The sequence below is a fragment of the Salvia splendens genome, chromosome 9, assembly GCF_004379255.2.
Source record: "Salvia splendens isolate huo1 chromosome 9, SspV2, whole genome shotgun sequence".
Taxonomy (NCBI): Eukaryota; Viridiplantae; Streptophyta; class Magnoliopsida; order Lamiales; family Lamiaceae; genus Salvia; species Salvia splendens.
In genome coordinates this window covers 5966139-5987690 of record NC_056040.1, presented here as the reverse complement: position 1 = coordinate 5987690, position 21552 = coordinate 5966139, and the positions used below count along the sequence as shown (strand labels likewise).

At 37.1% G+C, this 21552-nt stretch overlaps 4 protein-coding genes and 1 long non-coding RNA gene across 5 annotated transcripts; 2 read left to right on the top strand and 3 right to left on the bottom strand.

The window, feature by feature from the left end:
* The first annotated feature begins 353 nt into the window (after positions 1–353).
* On the top strand, positions 354–2246 carry LOC121747589. The gene is made up of 4 exons (XR_006039227.1): positions 354–462; positions 779–849; positions 1265–1890; positions 2068–2246. It is a non-coding gene; the product is annotated as an uncharacterized LOC121747589 (long non-coding RNA).
* A 440-nt stretch (positions 2247–2686) lies between these two features.
* Positions 2687–4714, bottom strand: LOC121749055 (rosmarinate synthase-like). Its single transcript, XM_042143673.1, has 2 exons — positions 3823–4714; positions 2687–2845 (listed from the first exon to the last, which is right to left on the bottom strand). Exons 1-2 carry the CDS (start codon positions 4636–4638, stop codon positions 2687–2689), a joined length of 975 nt encoding a protein of 324 aa, XP_041999607.1. The 5' UTR covers positions 4639–4714.
* A 75-nt stretch (positions 4715–4789) lies between these two features.
* LOC121749053 (glutathione gamma-glutamylcysteinyltransferase 1-like) lies at positions 4790–6882 on the top strand. Its single transcript, XM_042143670.1, has 6 exons — positions 4790–4908; positions 5266–5317; positions 5835–5921; positions 5969–6046; positions 6244–6651; positions 6838–6882. The coding sequence occupies exons 1-6, from the start codon at positions 4790–4792 to the stop codon at positions 6880–6882; spliced, it is 789 nt and encodes a 262-aa protein (XP_041999604.1).
* Positions 6883–7336: 454 nt separating this feature from the next.
* On the bottom strand, positions 7337–9015 carry LOC121746434 (short-chain dehydrogenase reductase 3a-like). The gene is made up of 3 exons (XM_042140263.1): positions 8876–9015; positions 8630–8695; positions 7337–8263 (listed from the first exon to the last, which is right to left on the bottom strand). Exons 1-3 carry the CDS (start codon positions 8893–8895, stop codon positions 7459–7461), a joined length of 891 nt encoding a protein of 296 aa, XP_041996197.1. The 5' UTR covers positions 8896–9015; the 3' UTR covers positions 7337–7458.
* Positions 9016–10734: 1719 nt separating this feature from the next.
* LOC121749736 (protein LONG AFTER FAR-RED 3-like) lies at positions 10735–16126 on the bottom strand. The gene is made up of 15 exons (XM_042144351.1): positions 15841–16126; positions 15524–15669; positions 15320–15421; positions 14530–14602; positions 14149–14255; positions 13943–14066; positions 13404–13598; positions 13140–13225; positions 12763–12870; positions 12471–12566; positions 12273–12371; positions 12116–12190; positions 11680–11811; positions 11470–11585; positions 10735–11110 (listed from the first exon to the last, which is right to left on the bottom strand). Exons 1-15 carry the CDS (start codon positions 15929–15931, stop codon positions 10915–10917), a joined length of 1746 nt encoding a protein of 581 aa, XP_042000285.1. The 5' UTR covers positions 15932–16126; the 3' UTR covers positions 10735–10914.
* Positions 16127–21552: the final 5426 nt, after the last annotated feature.

The window sequence follows — 21552 nt, the reverse complement described above, 5'->3', positions numbered from 1 at the left end:
GACATTACAGACAGTCACTCATTACAATAATATTTCACCACACATATCCTAAACTAATACTACGTCTCCAAATAAATGTCATTAATAGAATTATTTAGTGGCACTTGTGAGTCGGTACAATGTATCGTGAATTATTGAGAACTTTGTTTCACCTCAAAAAAAGAAAAAAAAAAGGCTCCAAATATTCAGAAATTTTCCCTTCAAATTTTCGCCCAACATTTCCCCCTAATTCTCAAATTTCTAATTTTTCAGTTTTCAACTCATTTTGCCCTGAAATTTCAATCAGCTACGGAGAAATCTGCTACTCTGCAATCTGCTTCCCAGAGATAGCAATAGCAAGATGGAAAGCGTAATAATTGGATTCGACCACCGACAAAGTAAAGAAGCCACGTCGCTACCACCCGGAACGGTTGCTTTTAGGTTCCACAAATGTTACCACAAATTGGAATTACTCCTAAGAAGGTCTCCTAACTTCGTATACAAATCGTTATTTCAATTTTAGTGACAAAATAAGAATCTTCACAAGTTTCTGTGCAATCACAAAACAGTGTACTAATATATGTTCCTTATTTCTTCTTGTAAATGCTCCTTATTTGCTATGAGTGAAGCAACAGTTGTGAAGGAAATGTTTTGTGCTCGTGCAGTCGTGCTTTAAAAGTTATTAGTGCTACTGCTTTTTGATTTTTTTTCTCAATTGGAGTAGTTTGTCACCGTTACTGTGGAATCTTGTACGTATTTGAAACTAAGTAGGCTATATTTGCTGTGTTTTCGTTTGCAGGATTTGAAAAACATGAGGCATGAATAATGGCTTACTTTCTGCTGCAGCTGCTTCAACAAATAGTGCTTATGGTACTAAATTTTCTTATGTTTGTGTGCTTGTTAGTTACATCCCTTTTTTGGGAGGGAAAAAGCTGAATTTTTTTATAGGTAGTTGCTTCAACAAATAGTGCTTATGGTACTAAATTTTCTTATGTTTGTGTGCTTGTTAGTTCACATTCCTTTTTGGGAGGGGAAAAGCTGAATTTTTTTTATAGGTAGTTGTTTATGGGGGCTCTGGACTGTGCTATCTTGCTTGGTAGTTTTCATTTTTTTGGTTTTTAGTGTTCAAAGGTCGTAGTATGGTTTATAAAAAGAATAAACACGCATGGATGCATTTAGTATTTGATAATTCAGATTTTGTCCCTCTAGTTAGGATCCACCATAGACATCAAAGATTACTCTAGTTTCTCTTGAATTGCTAATTAATGTTTTCGATCTCTTACAGAAATGGGAACAAAGATGCATTGCAAAAGCTACTTCCCAGGGCCCAGGGGTTAAGATGGTGAGACCTTAATGATGATTCTTGCAGTAATAGTTGGACCTTATCTCACAGGGCCAATATTGTGGCAAAGAATGCTTGTAGTATATAAGAATCTGGTACTTTTGTCATCTTTTATCATTATATTTCTCATTCTAAGATCAACTGCCATTTGTTTTGATCAACTATATAATGCATAACTTCTTAGAGTTTCTTTGGGCACATGTTTTTGAACTCCATCGTATTTCTATAATTTATAGGGACATATGGAATAGTTCAATATGAGTGATCTTCGTAATGGTGATCGAGCATTAGGGGAACCAACATCATTATCAACTCTTCAAGGACTTCAAGTGCCTTTAAAAGATGTTTGAAAATAGCAGGTTTTCCTTTGTTAAATTCTTTTCATGGCAGAACATATGTTGCTCCAGTTAGATTTGGACACTTTATACACATAATAATCTGCTTCATTTTCTGGAATACTTGTGTTCTTATGTACCTATTTTTTAATCATCTATTTGGATATTTCTGTAGCAGAAAAGAGTGATGGATTTTTTGGAGGGTATACACCTCTATTAAATCAAGATTCATAGGTAACCGACCTCATTTACAAAGTTTTTATGCATCCATTTTCTGACATGTGTGTTTTCATCCCATTTAGTTATATTTTATTCTTTGATATAGTTTATTTCTTTCAGTTTTTTCATTCTTCTTGTACATAGTACATTGGTTTATGCAGTAATTCCAAATTTTAAACTGAAATGTTCCAGGTTGGTTGCAGAGAACATTTGCTCATTTGACAGATATAAGAGACTCACATATCTAAAGAAACAAGCATGTCTCGTGCAAATATGTTATGCACTTTTGGATAGATAGGACTTTACAGTTTTTACTACATAGAAGATGAACAACACTTAATATGTTTAGTATGCGTGTGAAAAAACACATTACATTTTGGCATTAGATACTTGGAATTTTTGTTACTTAAACATGGCATTTTATTTTAATGAGTTGTTTATGTAATTTTGTTGGATGAATAATTATAGTTTAATATGATTTTTTTATATGTTGGAAATGAAATTGAAATATTATATATGTATATAAAGGTAAAATGTAAATTTAAGTATTTGAAGGATGTAAATATAAATTAAAAATATTTGTGGACTAGAATGTAAATTATATAAATGCAGGATTAAATTGTAATAATATATATTTGTGGGGTATTCTCTAAATTTCATCCGGATATATTGGTGTAGTCTAAAAGAACATGTTGTGGCTATTTCTAGTGCCATCTCTTCATCACATTTTTTTACTGTAGCAATGATTGATCTTTACTTACACTTGATCTATTATTACATGTGTTGGGGCTGACACTTGTTTCAAGTGCCATTATAGGTAAAGTGTAACGTTAACATAATTCTTGTGGCATTTTGAAGTGCCATAAAAAGTCAATTTTCTAGTAGCACTAAGGGAGTTTGCTAGATCGGATAGATTTTGTACTTGGTTTTGTCGCCTTGCAAACTTGTGCTCACCATTCATGGCTTGAGCCTTTTATTTTTATCAAAAAAAATGATTAGTATAAAACATGTCAAAATAGAAATCGTGATTAAAATTATCTTATTTATTACAGTAATTAACCATGATAGAAATAGTAACGAAATTAGACAAAAACAAATGATAGGGAGGGAGCATAGAATGCAGCCTGGCCCCTATGGTCCCCCCATCATTTTTATCTATATTGGTCATATATATTTAGAATGAATAATTAGTGTTACTCTGGTGCAATTGGTTACTATGTCCGCCTAACTCAAGTGCAGGAGCTCGATTTTACTTGTTTGCTTACTAATTTTTTTTTAAATATTTGTATTTTTTTGTTTACTCTATTCTTAAGTTTTGTTAATTCTTTTAAATATTTGTATCTTTAATATAGTAGTACTATGTAAACTATTGCTTTCTATTTGATTGTGGAGTTCTTTTATTATAGATAACAAAAAATTAAGTAAAACAATATTGTAAGATTTAGCAAGAAAAAAATAATTGCTTGGTTGTTAAGGAAGAATGTTATTAATGGAGTAGTTTTTATGATAATACTATTGTCGCTAATGTTATAGTACCATTTATATCGTAGCCACTTACAACGATGACGACATCAAAAATATTCACAAACATTAAGAATAATTAGGGCCCCAAATATTATAATTCTGGCTTCGCCACTGATAGAATGCATTAGCTAAATGCATCACACACCATATTATTTTAGGAATGGGAGTACCTTATTAAAGATAGTACTCGTACTAGTAATTAGGGAGTACTTACATACCCAATCCTAGTGCTAAAATTTTACTCCCTCTGTCCCGTACTACTCGCACGTTTCATTTTTGGCACGGAGATTAAGGAATGAGTGTATAGCAAAGTCAAATATTACGGTTGTAGGTGAAATTTTTTACTAAAAATGGAAATAGTGCAAATAACTTGGGACGCCTAGAAAGAAAATAAGTGCAAGTAGTCCGGGACGGAGGGAGTACTATGCTACACTCATCATAGAGAAACTTTGCAAACCTCTTCATATGTTTTTCACCCAGCGTTATCGCAATATAGATGCCCCCTTCATTTTCCGGATCAGAATACAGATAGCCCTTCCCTTCAAAAGTAGCCACGCCGAAATCCACTTCGTAAAACGGGAAGCGCAGCCAGCTCGTGATCCCGACGTTGGGGCATTCGCGAGTGACCGCAGTGCCCACGATGGCATCGCGATGCAGCTCCATGTAGTCGACAGCCGACCTCAAATACTCGTCGTCCATCCGCGCGATCGCGTCGTGCACTCTCCCCACCGCGAACGCCAAGGGCTCCGTCACCAGCTCCCCGCACAGGGACATCGCGTCGGTGTAGAAGATCGCGTTGCCTAGGTATCCCGGTGGGAGGTTCGGCTGCAGCCTCGTGCGAGCGTCCACGGGGAGCTGCAGCATGGTCTCCTGGTCCCCAGGTAGCCCACGTGCGGCGCTCACGCAGCGCCACACATGTCCTGTAACAACCTCGTACGTTGTAAATTTCGAATTGTTGTTGTTGTTGTTTATGTAAATGTTGTGGTTGCATTTTTGTTTGAGGGAGTTGATTTGGTCAAGGGTGAGCTTGAAAATGGAGAAAGTGGTGTGGGAGAGGGGGAGGGAGGTGGGTGGGGGACGGTCGAGGAAAGCAGGGACGGAGGGGGTTAGGCCGCGAGCGATCTCACCCCATAACTTGTTGAAATGTTGGCCGGAGGTCCCATCGGAGAGATGGTGCTCGTTTGCAAAACCTAAGCTCACTCCGCCGCATTTGAACGGAGTTAGGTGTATCAGAGTCATGTTTCGGTCATAAAATGTGAATGAAAATGGTACTCATTCTAAAAAACCACCAAAGATGAAAATTTATTGGGTGTATATAGACTTGCCTTATTTGATTGCATGTCAGACTGGAGCAGGTCATTTTTCGCCAATTGGTGGATATCATGCTGAGATGGATATGGTACTCATTCTGGATGTTGCTAGATTTAAATATCCCCCACATTGGGTTCCCCTCACACTTCTTTGGGAAGCCATGGACTCCACTGATGAAGCCACTAAACTGAAGAGAGGGTATGCTTGCTCTGATTTGTCACTACTTTCTAAGATTTACTTGCATGATGGTACCTTACTTATTTCCTCTTCTCAATCTTGTTGTAATCTCTTATACAAGTACTTGTCCCTCTTCTGCTGTGTGTGTTCCGAATACACCCATGGTTGTGTTTCTCGAGTTTCCCTTCTGGGCATATGCTTGAGTGAATTGCAAGTTTTTTTATAATAACATTAGATTGTGTAATTGAAGGAGAACATGGTTAAACAAGTTCAAAACTATGAAGTCCATCAAGATAGTAGTAGCTTGGATTTTTTTTATTTATCCCTGTTATCACTCTAAGTAAACAGCTCCTTATTGTCTATGTTACTTCCCTTCAGGTTCATGCTCGTGTCAAGGCGCCAGAGAGAACCAGCTTTGCTCCATACCCTGGTACAACCCGAATTACTTTCACTCAATTTTCTAACCTTCTAAGAAAACGAAAAAACAGATACTTCATCGCCTATAATAGATAAGTGTCCTGTGGATTAGTTCATGTTTATTTATAGGCTTGTCTAGTTAGTAACTTTTAAATCAAAAAATGGCAATTGATAGGTAAAGTTTCCCTGTTTATGTTTTCCAAAATATGCTGCTTTTCATTATGTTGTATCCCGATTGGTGTAAGGCTATATAAGGGAGTGTTCTTTTTTGTTGCAAAACATATCATAAGAAAAATGAGGGATAAAAGAAGATTGGAAAATTCTCACATTTAGTAGTCCTCCCACCTTCCCTAGGGCGTAAAACATAGGAAATGTGAGGAAAATTGGAGTGAAAACGAGGGAAAAAGGGGTTGCCTGGAAAAAAATTCAACATACTTGGGAAAAATTCTCTATCTTACCGAACATGTGAAGAGAGTGGAAAATGATGAACATACTTATATGTATTTCACCATTAATACTTACTTTTGCAGAGCTGCAAACATGATGGTTGGACCAGTATTGGGAAATACTTGACTGATGATGTCCCATTGTTGCTAAGTTCCCATAGCATCAAGGATGTAAGAGATGTCATTTCCACTGTTTTCACTTCTCTACCTTCATTAAGTGGGTGGCAGAGGTTCTCCTTGCGAAGGATGGTGGTCTGCCTCTAAGTGAACAAGAGAAAGTAAAACTCGAATTTAAGGTAAGGAAACAAATACGTATTATTAAAAACTGAAGCACCTAAACACTTAGTTGGAGTATTTACTTTTCATGATTGAGTATGTTATGTCATTTACTAGGATATCTCCAATTAATCTATATAGGTTAACTCTCAAAAGTAAATACCCCATTATCATCATGTGCTTACCCGACTTGAGTGAGACCTTCCAACTTTTTTAGGAAACAGTGTTGAAGCAAGTGCAAGATACTAGCCTCTACAAGCATGTGACAGATGCACTGTCTTCAAAGAATTGCTTTTGCAAGAGAGAACAAAATTCTTTGCCACATACTGTAGCAAGTGCTAGTTGCAACAATGCAAGGGAAATGAGACGTACTGTTGATAAGAACAATGCTTGTGCCACGAAAATCTCGAGAGCAGAAGCAAACGGTGCTGGAGAGGTTGGAGTTGATGTTGGTTCTGAGTCACATTGCTACTCCAGCATGCACCAGGCAAGCAACCATGTGTTGACGGTGCTTCTCTTCGCCTTGCCCCCGGAGACATGGCGTGCCGTAGTAGATGAACAAGTGTGGGAGGAGATATGTGGCCCAGTTTCAATTCAGAAACTTCCTCCATTGCTTCAAGATGAGGTATATAGTTTATTGTAACACTCTCTGTGTTTATGAGCTGTTAGAAACAGGGCAGAGTATGTTTTTGGAAGAAAAGAAAGTATTTTAGCACCCCTTGCTGTTTGAAGAATTTGATTTTATCTTCGTAAAACTAATTTTCTGCGTACGCACCTGATTCGCGATTTCTTCGTGTTGTTTTGTTTGCAGGTTTTGCACTTGAGAGGTCAACTCTTTGTGCTGAAGATATCTTAAATAAGAACTATGAACTCTGTAACATGATACTCCATTTTTTAATCAAATTATGTAATAAGATAGTACAATTATATTTCTTCCATACGCTAGAATTTAGCTCCTGACTCAACTCATTTTAATTGATTTAGCTTGAAAATGTAATGAAATTTTTAGCTTGATACAATTATGCATCCTTTTATAATTAGTAAGAAGTGAATTAATATAAGAAAATAAGTTTATCTATCAGTCACAATTATATTATACTATATCATTAACAATAATTTTAAGAAATTATAAGATACCAGTGAATCTATTATTATTGTGGATGAAACATTAATATTTTAGATATATAACAATTATGAAAGTTTGTTTGAGCCCAAAGAAGCTCATAAGCTTCGAAATATTCGATAAATAAAGCTAGATACTAAAAGAGCTAATCTTCTAAACACAATAATTTCTCATAAAGACTTGCCACTAATGAAACATATTTCAATGCTCACTCTTATACCAATTGAGAATCTCCTTCATCAATCATGATCAATTTCACTAAAGCAATAACAACTCAAGAAAAAAAAGAAAAAAGTTGGCATCTTTGTTTCATGAAAGCTGATCTAGTGTAGGAAGAGTGAGATTCTTGAATGCTGTGAAGCCACCATCCACCACAAGATTATGCCCACTAACAAACTTTGCATCATCAGAAGCCAAAAACAAAGCAGCATTTGCAATGTCACTAGGCTCACAAGCTGCCCCTTTCAGTGCACTAAAATCACTCACCATCTTCGCCAGCCGCCCGGGGTCGACTCCCGGGTAGTACTCCCGTATCTCGTCCATCACAAACGGGGTCGGGATGGCCATCGGGGATATGCAATTGACGCGTATCCCGTGCTTGCACATCTCCGACGCCACCGACCGCACCACCCCGATCACCCCACTCTTCGACACCGAGTAGGTGTGCTGGGCCAGCCCGCCCATCATCCCGGTCACGCTGGCCGTGCAGAGGATGCACCCCCTCTGCCTCGGGATCATGACGCGGGCCCCGTGCTTGATCCCGGCCACCACTCCTCGGACGTTGATCGCCATGGTGCGGTCGAATATGGCCATGTCGAGGTCGACGATGCTCGGGGGGGTGCGGCACGCGACGCCCGCGTTGTTGTACATGATGTCGAGGTGGCCGAACTTGGACACGGCGAAATCCACTGCGTCCGAGATGTCCGATTCCTTGGTGACGTCGCACGGGACGAAGGCCGCGTTTGGACCGAGGTCCCGGGCCACTGCACGGCCCGGGTCGGCCTGGATGTCGGCTAGGACTACCTTGGCACCATTGTTGATGAATTTGATTGCTGTTTCTTTACCTATACCACTTGCTGCCCCTGTGATTAGAGCTACCTTGCCTTCTAGTTTGCTGAAAATCAAATTAGTCAATTAATTTTGAGTTATTCAAATTTTGTGTTACCAGTTTTTCACTCTTTTTTTAGAAAATGTCCACGAGATATGGATTGAATTTTCCCCAAAGTTGAAAAAATCAATTAAATTATACATGTAAATTAAACTATAATCTGCTTAAGAAACAAAAACTATAATCCATCTAAAAATCCTAAAAATTTCTTCATTAAATTATAATCCACCTTAGAAACAATAATCCACCCAAAAACACCCACCTCAGTTAATGCTAATTAAACCATAATTTGGCTAATTAAAGCTATAATCCACCTAAGAATCCAAAACATCACCAAATTATGTCAAAAGGGAAAAAATAGAGCAAATTTACCTTGTTTCTTGAGAAAACCATCTCTGATAGGGTGGAGTCAGCAAAACTCTTGAAGCAGACAACTTTCTGTGTCACGAAAAACCAAACAACCATTCCAAAAGTCAGAATTATTAAAGCATTATTGGAGAGAGAAAAAAAAACCCAAATGCAAGATCTTTCAATGTGAATTAAAATATAAAATGAGGAAGAATCTTTTTTAAACAAGAACATAAGTTAAGAAATTAAGCATGAGAGAGAGAGAGAGACCTGAATGGAGTCCTCAACATATTGATTCAAGTGAGAGATGTGAATGAGAGACAATCACAATGCATTGAAATAAGAAAGCAAAGTCAGGATTTGGCTTGTCAGAATAAGCTAGCGTTAATAAATCTAGCAAATTTAATACAGCTAAGAAACAGAAAGGAAGAATCCTTTTTTTATTTATTTGAGTAATATTTAATTTTTGTTTTGTTTAACTACTTCTCATATACTCCCTCCATCGGTGAAATATTGTTCAATTTTGTCATTTCGGTGCGTCGGTAAAATGTTGTTCACTTTGCTATTTTTCTATTTTTGTTAAATGATCTCTACTTTCCACTAATTCATTACACTAACATTCTATTATAAAACTAATATATAAATGTAGGGCCTACATTCCATTAACTTTTTCTATTCATTTTTCTTCACATTTATTAAAACTCGCACCGAGTCAAACATTGACAACATTTTACGGACGGAGGGAGTAGTGTATAAATACTAAATAGAAATGCTATTATTTTCAGTTTATTTTATTTATACTCTATTCTCTTCACACTTAAGATATAAAATCTCGTAGGGAATAAGATATGCATGTAATTAAATGGGACGAAAAGTATTTTATTGGTTCTAGGATTCCGGTTTTACAACTTTTAGATCTATTTTTTTAAGAATTCACAGAGTGCATAAGGTTTTACTATGAGATTATATTTGACTAATCATGTCTTTCACATGATAACATATTAATACTATTATATTAAAATGATATACTATTAGAGTATCTATAATGTGTAATTTTATTTTTTGAATGTTCTCATAATTTTCATATATAATGATGTGATTGGAGTTCATTTGGAATAACGATAAATATAGTATAATTATGCTTCGTATCATGCACCATTTCAAATGTATGGTATAGATAGAATCACATAAATTTGTGGAGTCCTATATGAGATAAACTTCAATATATATCGGAATTTTTATTTATAGATTTAAAATTAACAAGATATATATATCGCAGTATTATTTTACAAGCAAAAATTTGCAAAAAAAAATGAAAGGTGGTTGCTTAGAGCATCTGTAACGCAAGGGGCCGGGCCGCATCTCGCGAGTCCTGGCACGTCCCGAGCGTTGCACGGAGGAGAGTCACGGCCCAGGCCCGTCCCGGGGCCGCATTCCCGGCCTGTCGCGCGTCCCGCGTCCCGGCCTGGGACGGCGTTGCACGGTGACGGGTCGCAACTGTAGAGTCCCGGCCCAGCGTTACACGCTCCTCGGGCCGGGCCGCAACCAATATTTTTTTTTTAAATTCGAAAATTTTTTCTATAAATACTACTCCATTTTCATACACATTCAACTTCATATTCAACTTCAAATCTCTTCCTAGAATTCGAAAAAATGCCTCCACGTCAAAGAATATTCGAAGATCCGCAATGTCATGGCCCGTTCAGCTGCGATGCGCCAAGAGGAACAACACACTCGCCTCCAAGCCGATCTAATCGAAGAAATTTGGACTCACACCAATGTTTTCCAGAATTGACGTTATGTTTTTATGTATTTTATTTTCAGTTTTAAAATTTCTATGTTGTAATTTTGCAGTATTCGATGAAATTAAATTTTCCGTGTTATAAATTTCCAGCGTTTTTTATTTTACGAGTTAAATAGGTTGGAGTTGTGAATAGTGTCATTTATTAGTTGCGGCCCGGGCCGCAACCTGCAGGGTTACAGCAGTTGGGGCCTGGGCCGCAACTGTAGAGGAACGATGACGTGGAGGGGACTTGGGGCCGGAAATGGGGACGGGGTTAAAGATGCCCTTATTACTAGAACGTTTAAAAGATTGAATTCACAACACAAAATGAGTGAAAACTAACACGTTAAATCAGCAATTAATTAATCCAACAAAATAAACAAAATAGCAATATTACATCGTTGCAAGAAAACAATTGAAAATAATCCCAAGGCTAGATAGAAACATTGACTACTCGTACAAATAAACCTGTCATATGCATATGATGCATTGCAACTCAAAAGCTTGGCGATTTTGATCAATGCTACTATGAATCTTCTGTGAGGTCTCGGGCATATGCTCTTAATCCACCAACGTATGTCGCTTCAACCGATGCAGAAACTTCTGCAGCAAACTCATCCCATGAATCCACAGACAGAACCACAAAGTCAGCCATTTTACCCGGGGATAGAGACCCGATTTCTTCATCAAGGAAGCACGATCGAGCAGCAGAAATGGTATACCTACCGGATTATGATAAATAAATGGGTTTAGCTGTAGTTTCACATAATATACACATCACAGTGCGAGCAAGAAAGTGTCAATTAGGCCATTTTTGCAACCTCCGTCAAAGTTCGGTCACTTTTTTGCATCTTCGGGCCATTTTTGCATACTGCTCCTATGTTCTTGCTATAAACTACGGCTGACCCTAATGAATGATGACTACTCATTGACAAGGCAAAGATACATAAACTACTAGCACATGAACTCTCAAGAATTTTAGCTGGTTAATTGGCCTATGATAATTCATGTATACCACAAAATTGGTGAGGTCTGAAACTTAATCTTTGAGCAAACAAGAACATGGGGTTGTAGTGCATACCCGTTCAATGCATCGTTTAGATCAATGCATTCAGACGAAATCCAAGCATTCCCCCAACCACGAGGCACTCTTCTCATTGATGACTTTATGCTTCTCAAAGGATTTATTTCGACAACCTATAGTGAGATAATGAATGAGCAACGTTTAAACAGGTAGCATGAAATTTTGTAATTCTAGAGAAGAGAACTGATAACTAAAAAATGTTCTTACTGGCCAGTCAGAGCCAAGAGCCAACTGCGCATTCCCAGCAAGGAGTGACTTAAATAAATATGATCCTCCATTTGCCCTTTCCACCCCGAGTTTTTTTATAGCGGAATCAGCATCATATAATAAGTGATCAGGCTGTCACGATGGTACCACGATAAGCCGATTAGGGATCTGAGGACTTCCAATTCACATTAATCACAATGTTGGTATTTCAAATTTGCCTAGTATTTATCTTCTATAATTAGAAAATGTGCATTACAAATGCTTAAAAACATGTTACTTATTGTTTAGTTCTTAAAAGCACATGTTTTCGTGTTGGTTCTCTTTCAGCCTTCCCATGCATGCACGGGTGGGTAGGGAACACACTCTTTACCACAAGTTCAACTTTAAGAATCACTTTTCTACCTTGAAATGCATGCATTAGGCAATTAGACAAAACCTGCACGGAAGCAAAAATTTCTTGTTCACCAAATCTGGGTGCCGTTCCAGGAGCCAAATGCTGTGCGTGCTCGATCTGCAAACCTTTGCTGAGACAATAATAAGCAATACCCGGAACAAAGATTAAAGTTTTGAAGCAACTGAACAGCTCGACTTACCCTGAATCTTCGATCTCTGATTCCATTCTCAGTAGCCACTGATTTGTACAAGTCCAAGATCACATCGTTGGATCTATCACCTATGGCGTGAATGGCGACCTGAAACGAATTATGAATTCTACAGTATATGTATCTGCAGATATCTTGATGGCTTTTGCAGCAAAGAAAGAAAACGTTTTTTAGAAAATGCAAAAGCACCTGAAGACCGGCCTTATCAGAAGCGAGAGTTAAATTGTACAGCTTATCTATGTCTGTCACTTGCAAGCCGTGATTGAGTGGTTCCTCGACATAAGGCTACACAAAAACACACACACCACACACAAAAGTCTCAATACAATTAACTGGTTCAAGCTTCCAGATTTGAAATACTAAAACTGGATCTGTACATCACTTCATTGTCTTAAAAATAAGAGTTTTTCTGATTTACAACATGGATTTTACTTTTTTATAAAACAAAGAAAAAGAAAAGAGAAAATATAACTATTCTCACCTCATAGAGTAGTGCACTACTAGAACCCAATGATCCATCAGCAAAAGATTTTACACCACCTAAGTAAAGCCATTCGCTCAACTTCCTACCTACTCGATTTATAAGTTCCTGTACAGGAGAAAAAGGGCAAAATGGAAGTAATAATTAAGACGTTACAGGTTCTAATCAAAGATGATGCATAAAAGGAAACAATTCCAGTTGAAGTTAATTTTGACTGTACGAAAAGTGGAGCAGTGTTTGACAATAACTGATACAAATCCTACGTCCCTTTGGTCATATCTTTGAAGTTCCATATTTGAACTAAAAACACCAAGCACACAGCAGCTGTCTGAACTACTAACAAATTTACGCAAAAAGGTATGGTGAAGCTGGATTACATGTAACCGATCCCATGTTTCGATTGGAAAAAATAAGCAAACCCTAAGCTTCATCTTTCCTGATAGGTTGGCCCATCTGTAGACATCTGCAAGGACCAGAGAATGAGATTGAAATAAGAAGGCATTCATATATTGTCTGTTAGCTTTTGTTTGAACACTAAACTACAAGCATTATTAATGGCTCGTAATTTGTTGGTCTTAACATACATGTCGAAAAAAAAATCAAAACTACCACACTTATCCTTCAGTACATCAAAGCAGAACCTGAGAAATCTTCCCAAGAGAGCTCTGTTGACGCGCCAGGAAAATATCGCCCCATATCAACAACTGTTGTGACACCTTTGCTTAAGGCATGATCACTAGCTCTCAAAAGAGCTTCCCTCCTATCCTCCACTAAGACCTCCGGGATGCAGGAAAAGATGAGCTTCATGGCAGAATCAATCAATAGACCAGTAGGTTCTGCATGCAATAACAAAGCCAAAAGGCAATCAGCTTAATCTATATCCTGAGAGATAATTGCGCCTAAATACACCAACTTTCACCAACTCCTGGTTTTGCACACAAACTAAAAATTCTACATCATAATACACAAACTTTCAATTGTTATGATTTTTCACACGATTGTCGCTTGCCTCCACATTAATGTTCAGATTCTCCTAGATAAAGTTATTGTGCAATGTGCATTGAACCAATACAATATAAGTTATCCCAGGTAAAAAAAGGATAATGTAATTCACTGTAGGTTCAACAAAGTTCAAACTTGATTATAGAAATAAAACTAGAAACAGTATGAAAGAAGGAACCTCCTAGACTGTTTCTCATGACAGTTCCACCATCAGGATCCTTCGTGTTATTAGATATTCCAGCAAGTTTTAATGCTAGAGAGTTAGCCAAGCCCATGTGACCATCCATTCTTGACAGCCACACCTACACATTAAGTTACCTAGAATCAGCTACACGTTATTTAACTTAAATCGAATAGCACATTAGGAATGGTGACTACACTTACAGGATTCTGAGGCGTGATATCATCAATCCATGATGCTATTGGAATTTCTCCCCCCCACAGATCATTGTTCCAACCACCACCCTGCAACCAAGTTCCAGGTGGCTTATCTGGGGAAATTTTGAACCAGACGTTAGATAAGTAGTCGTACTTTAATATGCTAATAAAACAAATATAAGCTTATAAAAAATGAAAAGGGGGCAAATAGTTTCCCCCTTAAGCTGATCAGGACAAGGAAGCACACATCTAATAGAAAAATAAACATTGAGGCCGTCAAATATAACGGACAATAGGGACATTAGAGTGCAATCAGCACTCGATGAAGAGTTTCTGCTGGAAGTAGGGAAAAGTGTTTTCTATATGCATAATTAAGATAGAACTTACTTGATACTGCCTCTTTGACCTTGTTCACAAAGTGTTCTTTTCGGCTGACACCATGGAGTTGAACTTGACCCATCTGTTTCGATTATTAGCTCAAATCCATCATACGAACAATGGTAAAACTATCATATTGCAGTCTAGTACCACTTTTATTCACTACAACTTTTCAAGGTTCAAGTCAAACATACAACTTTTGGCTCTGCCCAGTGAACCAATCAACAGTGATTTTTTCTACTTGTTGCCAAGTTCCTCATCCATAACATATTCTTAACACAGATCAAGTTCCAACTTTTTCATCTGATGCAACCCAACCCCATCAAGTTCGGTTTCCCAACTAAATACTCATCCCTACATCCATTAAGGGATGAATTTTACAGAAGATCTATGATAGCTGTTGCAAACATCAGCTGTTCTAGTGGAGTTTTCGAAGAGACTTTATTCTAATGAGTCTAGATAGAAAATTACTGTTTTCACCATTAAAGAATTACATCCATCAGGTTGAAGAAGTCTGATGCCTAAATGCCAGGTATGAACGAAAACTCAAATCAGTACAGACTTTCACATATCTTTCATGTATACATACATCCACTGAAGAAGATAATTGATGTTACTTATCGAAGAATGGCAATGTGCAAGCAACAACCATGGAAAAATCAGTTGCTTCTTCTATAGAGAGGAGACAGTTAAAAAGAGATGGATAGAAAGAAGGATGTTTTTACTAAAGCTCATGAACCACAATTATGTTTCACCAAAGTAAAGAGCAATGAATGCCAAATATATGCATATCCAGAACCTGTAATCCTCCAAAAAGGAAGTGCACATGTGAGTCAATGAATCCAGGAACAACCACTTTCCCCTGTAGATTCTCCATCCTAGTCATGGACCCGACCGACTTCTGCATTCATCCGTATCAAATGTAATCATATAACAAATTCACATTTTGCCCACAACAAAGACAAATTTGGGGATATGTGTATTCGATAGAACAGTAATGCACCTTAATGGTGGAATAGTTTCCAACTCGGAGAATCCGGCCGCGACGGATGGCCATTGAATCAGCGAAAGGGGAAGCGGCGTCGCCGGTGTATATAGTCCCATTCATCACAACCAAATCCGCCGCGTCTCCGCCGCGCAGCCATGGCTCTGTCATTGATCAACGCTACGCACATTTCAAGTTTCTTTCAAAGTGTAAATGAATGCAAAAATAAGCTCTTTTAGCAGAATTTTCGAAATGGATATGCCCTAAGTTCAGCTGCGGAAGCGTGAGGGAGAAATGGCGATTGCTTGAATCAGAGAGTGATTCGTTGGACTTACGGTGCAGGAAGTGAGGGTGGTAGATGGAGGAAGCGACGGCGAGGAGAGCCACCAATGCCGCCGCCGTGGCGGAGAGTGACAGCGGCTTCATCGCTGCAACTGCAAGGGAGATTCCTTTAGAGAATCGGGAAAGAGGGAATCGGAATCAGTTCTCCATTTTCTTTCACGTGAAAATATTTCCTAGTGCCACGAGTCACGATGACGTGGCTGTATAAAACCACGTCGTTTTATTCAGATCTAGTCGCCTAAAATGGGGTCGACCGAGGCGCTGGTGGAGAATTGGACATATGATTTGTGATTTGTTTTATTCGGTTCGATTTGTTTTGGGTATTGGTCCACTTTTGGTAAAAAAAAATTAAATTCAGATCGAGCTTATTGTTCGTCATTTTATAGGTGCTCATAATTGTCTCTCTTAGAATATCCGTCTCCCATAACTTTTGTATTTACTCTATCATAAGGGCTCGTTTGGTTGCCATGTTAGGAAATAACAAGATAGTTATCTTAAGATAGTATTTTCGGACCGAAAGTGAAATAGTGTTAAATAGTACTTTTATGATGTTGTTTGATTGACAAGATAGTTTTTATAGATAAAAATTATAAGGACAAAAATACCCTTATATATTTAATTTGTTTTATGGATCTTAAATACTCCATATAAATTTTAATTAATTAACTATATTATTGGTTTATTAAATAAATTTGATAACTTATGATTGATTACTAAATATTACTACTACTATTATCATTACAGTGATAATTATTCTTCATTAAGGCACACAAGTTTAGTTGTACTCAATCTCCTTCATCATCTCCTCTATTACAAAATCAGAATCCAATTTCAACTCGATGACCAAATTCGGCTCCATCTTCCCGTCCCATCGCAAGTAGCCTAAAATCGAAGCCTTCGTGGAAGAGGTCGAGCGGTGATCCGCCGGAAGGAGGCAGCGATGAGGAAATCGATGTCCTTGTGCAGAATGAAATATTAGGTGGAGACGATGGGGAAAATAGAAATTTGGACGGAATTCTTCTTGAGCTCGAGAATATTCCGGTCGGATGAGTAGTCAATTCCGGCAGGCAGGCAAGATGAGGAAATGATCGGCGCCTAGGTTTCGGTTCAATAGGGAAAGTCGGTGCGAGGTCTCCGATGACACGAGCCATAGAAAGCGTGAGATGTGGGGAGAAGGGGACGAAGAAGAGGTGCGCGTCTTCGAGATTGTGAGTGGGGAAGGGGCTGCGGAGGAGGAAATTGTAGAAGAGAGAGACGGGGACGACGGGGAATTCAAAAGGGGTGTAAGGGGTGCAAAATTTTTATCTTGAAAGTTGGTAGAATGTTTTGGTAGTTGAGAAGATGCGTCGTCGAGGAGAGGTAGGGGGAGAACATGGATGTGGAAGGCGGGAGGAGGAGGAAGAGAATTGTGCAGAAGAGAGAGAAAGTGAGGGTGAAAGAGGGTGAAGAGAGGAAGAGAAAGGGGCAACATTGACTATCTGGAAGAAACAGTAGACTATCACACCATTTTAGTGGTATAGTCTAATCTCCATTTTATGGATGGTCCATCGGGCCGAGACGGGCTTTTCACTTTTTTTCGGGCTTAGAGATAGTGGTAACATGGCAACCAAACATATGAAAAGCATGGATAAGTAAAACTATCAAGGACTAACATACCAACCAAACGAACCCTAATAGACTTGAATTATACAAAATGTGTGATTAAGGACACATGTTGGACGTACCTCGTATCCCGACAATGAGATCTCTGCTAATATCCTCTCAAAATTCAAAGATTTGCATGTCGCGAACCTATGTAAGAATCTTCACTTCATTGTAGTATTAGCCGATTTGGATGTATTTAGATTTTAGGGAAATGGGAAGTTATAGAAACAAAATGTTGGAAATATGAGAAGTGTGTCATTAAAATTGGAATTTGAAATAAGAGTGCGTGGGGAAGTCGTATGTTGTAAACCACTATTAGAATTATAATAAGTCAGAATTAGGAGGGGAGGAGATAAGAGTACTTGTAGGTTTACAAAGAGAATAACAATTAAGATACTATGCGTCCAGCCAATGTGTGCGCAACACACGAGAGTAGCCGATGCTCGTGCCTGGTGTGGCAACCCGCAACGTGTATCTCCAAGGAAAAATGGTACATGGAGATATACAGAGAAATAACTACCATTGATGCGTATTTTAGAATATCTAGATCAATTCACACAAATTATCAAGTTTAATTAATTAACTCTAATAATACTACAATACTGCAATATTACAGTGTCGTAAAAGTATTTCAAGTGTCGATCCACAGGGAGGTGAAAGATTGTTTACACTTAAAAGCATACAAAAACATGTAAAGATTTGATTTTTGATTTTGAAAGTAGTTAACAAAATAAAGCTACAAGTTAAGTAAAGAAATACTTTTCAAACGGGAAAACATGTCACTCCAAGTTGCTCACTAGATTTGTATTGTTCTACTCCTTTAGCAATGAAACATATGAAGAGATAAAAACATTAACCTAATCACATACACTGAACATGTACACGATGAGAAGTTCACAATTAGCTGAAAACATAACCTATTAACCAATTCTCAATGTCTATAAACTCTTGCGGAAGCACGGGAGAAATAAACACCTACTATAATCACTTACTTAATCAACTATCAAATTATCCTCTGGACAATTTTAATTCAATAGCATACCAACAATCAAACATTCCTCAACTATGTTAAAGAGACAATAGCAAAGGAAAGAAAATCCATACAAAGCCTAGATTACAACTTGGAGCGACATAGAGAGCTTAGCCTAAACACATGGTGGAATTTGCAATAAAAACCATAGGAATCATGCTCCCGTTAAGTGGAATTGGGATGTGGAGATGGATCGTCATAATGTTGGCCGAAATTTCTTCCTCCTCTCTTTCTCTATTTTCCTCTCCCTTTTCTCGTCCGAGGATGTCAGAATAATACCCCCAAAACTGCCAAACTATTTGAAAACTGAATTTGGTGGTTACTGCGTCTTCGTAATGGACTGGGTGGCCAATTTTGAGGGCTTGCTGGAATTTCTGCACCGTGGACATGTTACCTGGCCGGGTGAATTATTAGGCATAAAATTCACCCGTCCGGGTGCCTCATTTTGAGCACATTATGGACTCGCAACGCAGACTGCACAGTCTGTCAAATTGGGCAGTCTGTCAAATTGGGCATTTTGCACGACTTTTTCAATTACCTTGTTCTCCTTCCGAGCTTCATTCCATATTTCGTTTCGCCATTCATTCATCTTCCTACACCATAAAACATACTTTTGCAAGCATCAAACTATATAAATCGTGTAAAATTATGGGAATAAAAATGTACAATTTGATTCGCATCAACATATTTACCTCCTATTCATAAAAATTCATTTTCCAATTGAAGATGTATTTAAGAAGGTATTAAACCTTGTTTAATTTTGAAAAGGTATCATAACCTTCTCTTCACACAAAAGGTAAAAAAATAGTTGTTTTTTTGTACCAATTCAATTTACATTCTTCTCTTGGAGTTGATTAGTTATTTTTAGGAAGATATAGTTACCATTTTGAAAAGATAAATGATAAATATATCTTCTCAATTTATCTTTTTCTCCTCAGGGATGCTCCAATGCGTTCCACCGCTCTCACGTTGCACAGGGGCACCGCCGGTTTGCCCTAAATGCTAAAGCCCATGAAATGGCCCAACACTCTGGGTAAAATGGCAACTCAATAGTAGTTCAAGAGTCCAAGACTGATTAATCAAACAAGAATTTGCATCTATCAAAATTCATAAATTCCTGAATCCATTTTGCCATTAAAATAGAATTTAAAATAATTAGAACTTCTATATCTTTAATGTAGCCGTATGATATTGTTGTATTAATCATTTGGTCGTGTCACTCTTAATTGCGGGAACTTGGACACGTATGAAACTGTACAAATCTTAAAATCGGATGTAAAATCGAGGGGTGCCTATAATTTGTGCATTTAGTGACAATAAATTATTTTTAAAATAATACTCCCTCTACGAATATGAGTCTCATTTTTCCATTTTAATTCGTCCGCTAATAGGAGTCTCGGTTCACTTTTACCATAAATAGCAATATGTCTCACTTCCACTAACTCATTCCACTCACATTTCAATTAAAACTAATATATGCAAGCGATACCTCTATTCCACTAACTTTTTTCCACGTACTTTTCTTAACATTTCTTAAAATCCGTGCCGCAAAAATGAGACTCCTAATAGCGGACGGAGGGAGTAACTCGGATTTTTTAATCCCATATAGATAACCATAAATTAGCAAGAAAAATTCTAAAGAATGATTTAGGATTGTATCATGACTCGTGACTCGTGAGCTTAAGAAATCGATTTTTTTCCATAAAGTCTTTCTTTAAAAAAAGGTTGTAGTAGTAGCTTTTTAACTTTTTCGCCTTTATAAAAGGAGAAAAGAATGATAGATTTATCTCTCTTGACATTATTGATGTTACTTATCGATAGATTATTGGACTTTGCCCACTTTTTAATATAAAAAACATAAATTAGTATCAAAGCTAATTGCAATGGTGCTCAAAGTTGCAATAACATCACCATCAATAACTAAGTAACTTTATTAAGGTTAGGTCGAGTTAGACTTCTAAGAAACGTGTCAAAATCAACCATGTTTTTTATTTAAGTCGTAAGTATGCTAACTTTATCTTGAAATCATTTTTATTTTTCTCTAACTTCAAAGACAAGTTTACTTCTTGAGCAAATTTAGTTTTATGTTCAAAATTGGTGGTCGTTTCCTCCACGCCTCAATTAAACTATAATACATACTCACAATTTTTATTTTAGCAAAATAGTAGGAAGTTTTTGAAGAGAAAACTGAAAATTAGTATTTATATTTTTGAAACACAAAAAATATATTTTAACTTTTATGCTAGATATGGGGGGTTGGCTTTTTCGGAATATTTTATTTTTATGGCTCCAAATTTATCCTCAATAATTGTGTACCTATAAAAAAGTTAGAACAGATAATCCAAGCGACAAAGTTGACATTTCGATTGATAATGTTGATCAATGAATGTGTTTTTTTATTTATTCCAACTACCCCAATTTATATTTTTTCCTTTACATCTTTTTACTAAAATTTTGAAAAAAACGACTGTTGATATTAAAATATATATATATATATATATATATATATAAAAATTTAATTAAAAAAATTACTTACTTGTTCCAAACATGTTACATGTGTATTATACCTTCCCATGGACCATTCACATTTATTTTTCATTAAGAATGCTTTATACTTTAAAAAAGATATTGCAACCACCATTAATTATGTAATAATGAGAAAAATTACGAGGCATCTATACTAACATTAGGAAAACCAAATTAAAAAATAAAAAAAAATCACATAAGCATAGGACTAAATTAAATTAAGCTGTAACAAACATAACACAACATAACGACATGGATTTATTTATTTGATTTCGGGTATTAATTTGCCTCCTCTCCTATTAAAATAACATTGCTTCAAAAACTTCCACATCAATTAAAACGGCTTCATTTATGTTAATTCTATATGGTTGCCAGCATTACTATTTCATACAAAGGGGATTAAAATAGCCTATTTTCCATCTATATCAAAAATACGATCTATTTCCAAAAGAAGAAAACGGTATAAAATGTTACTAAATGACAATGTGATATTAATTCATCTCGA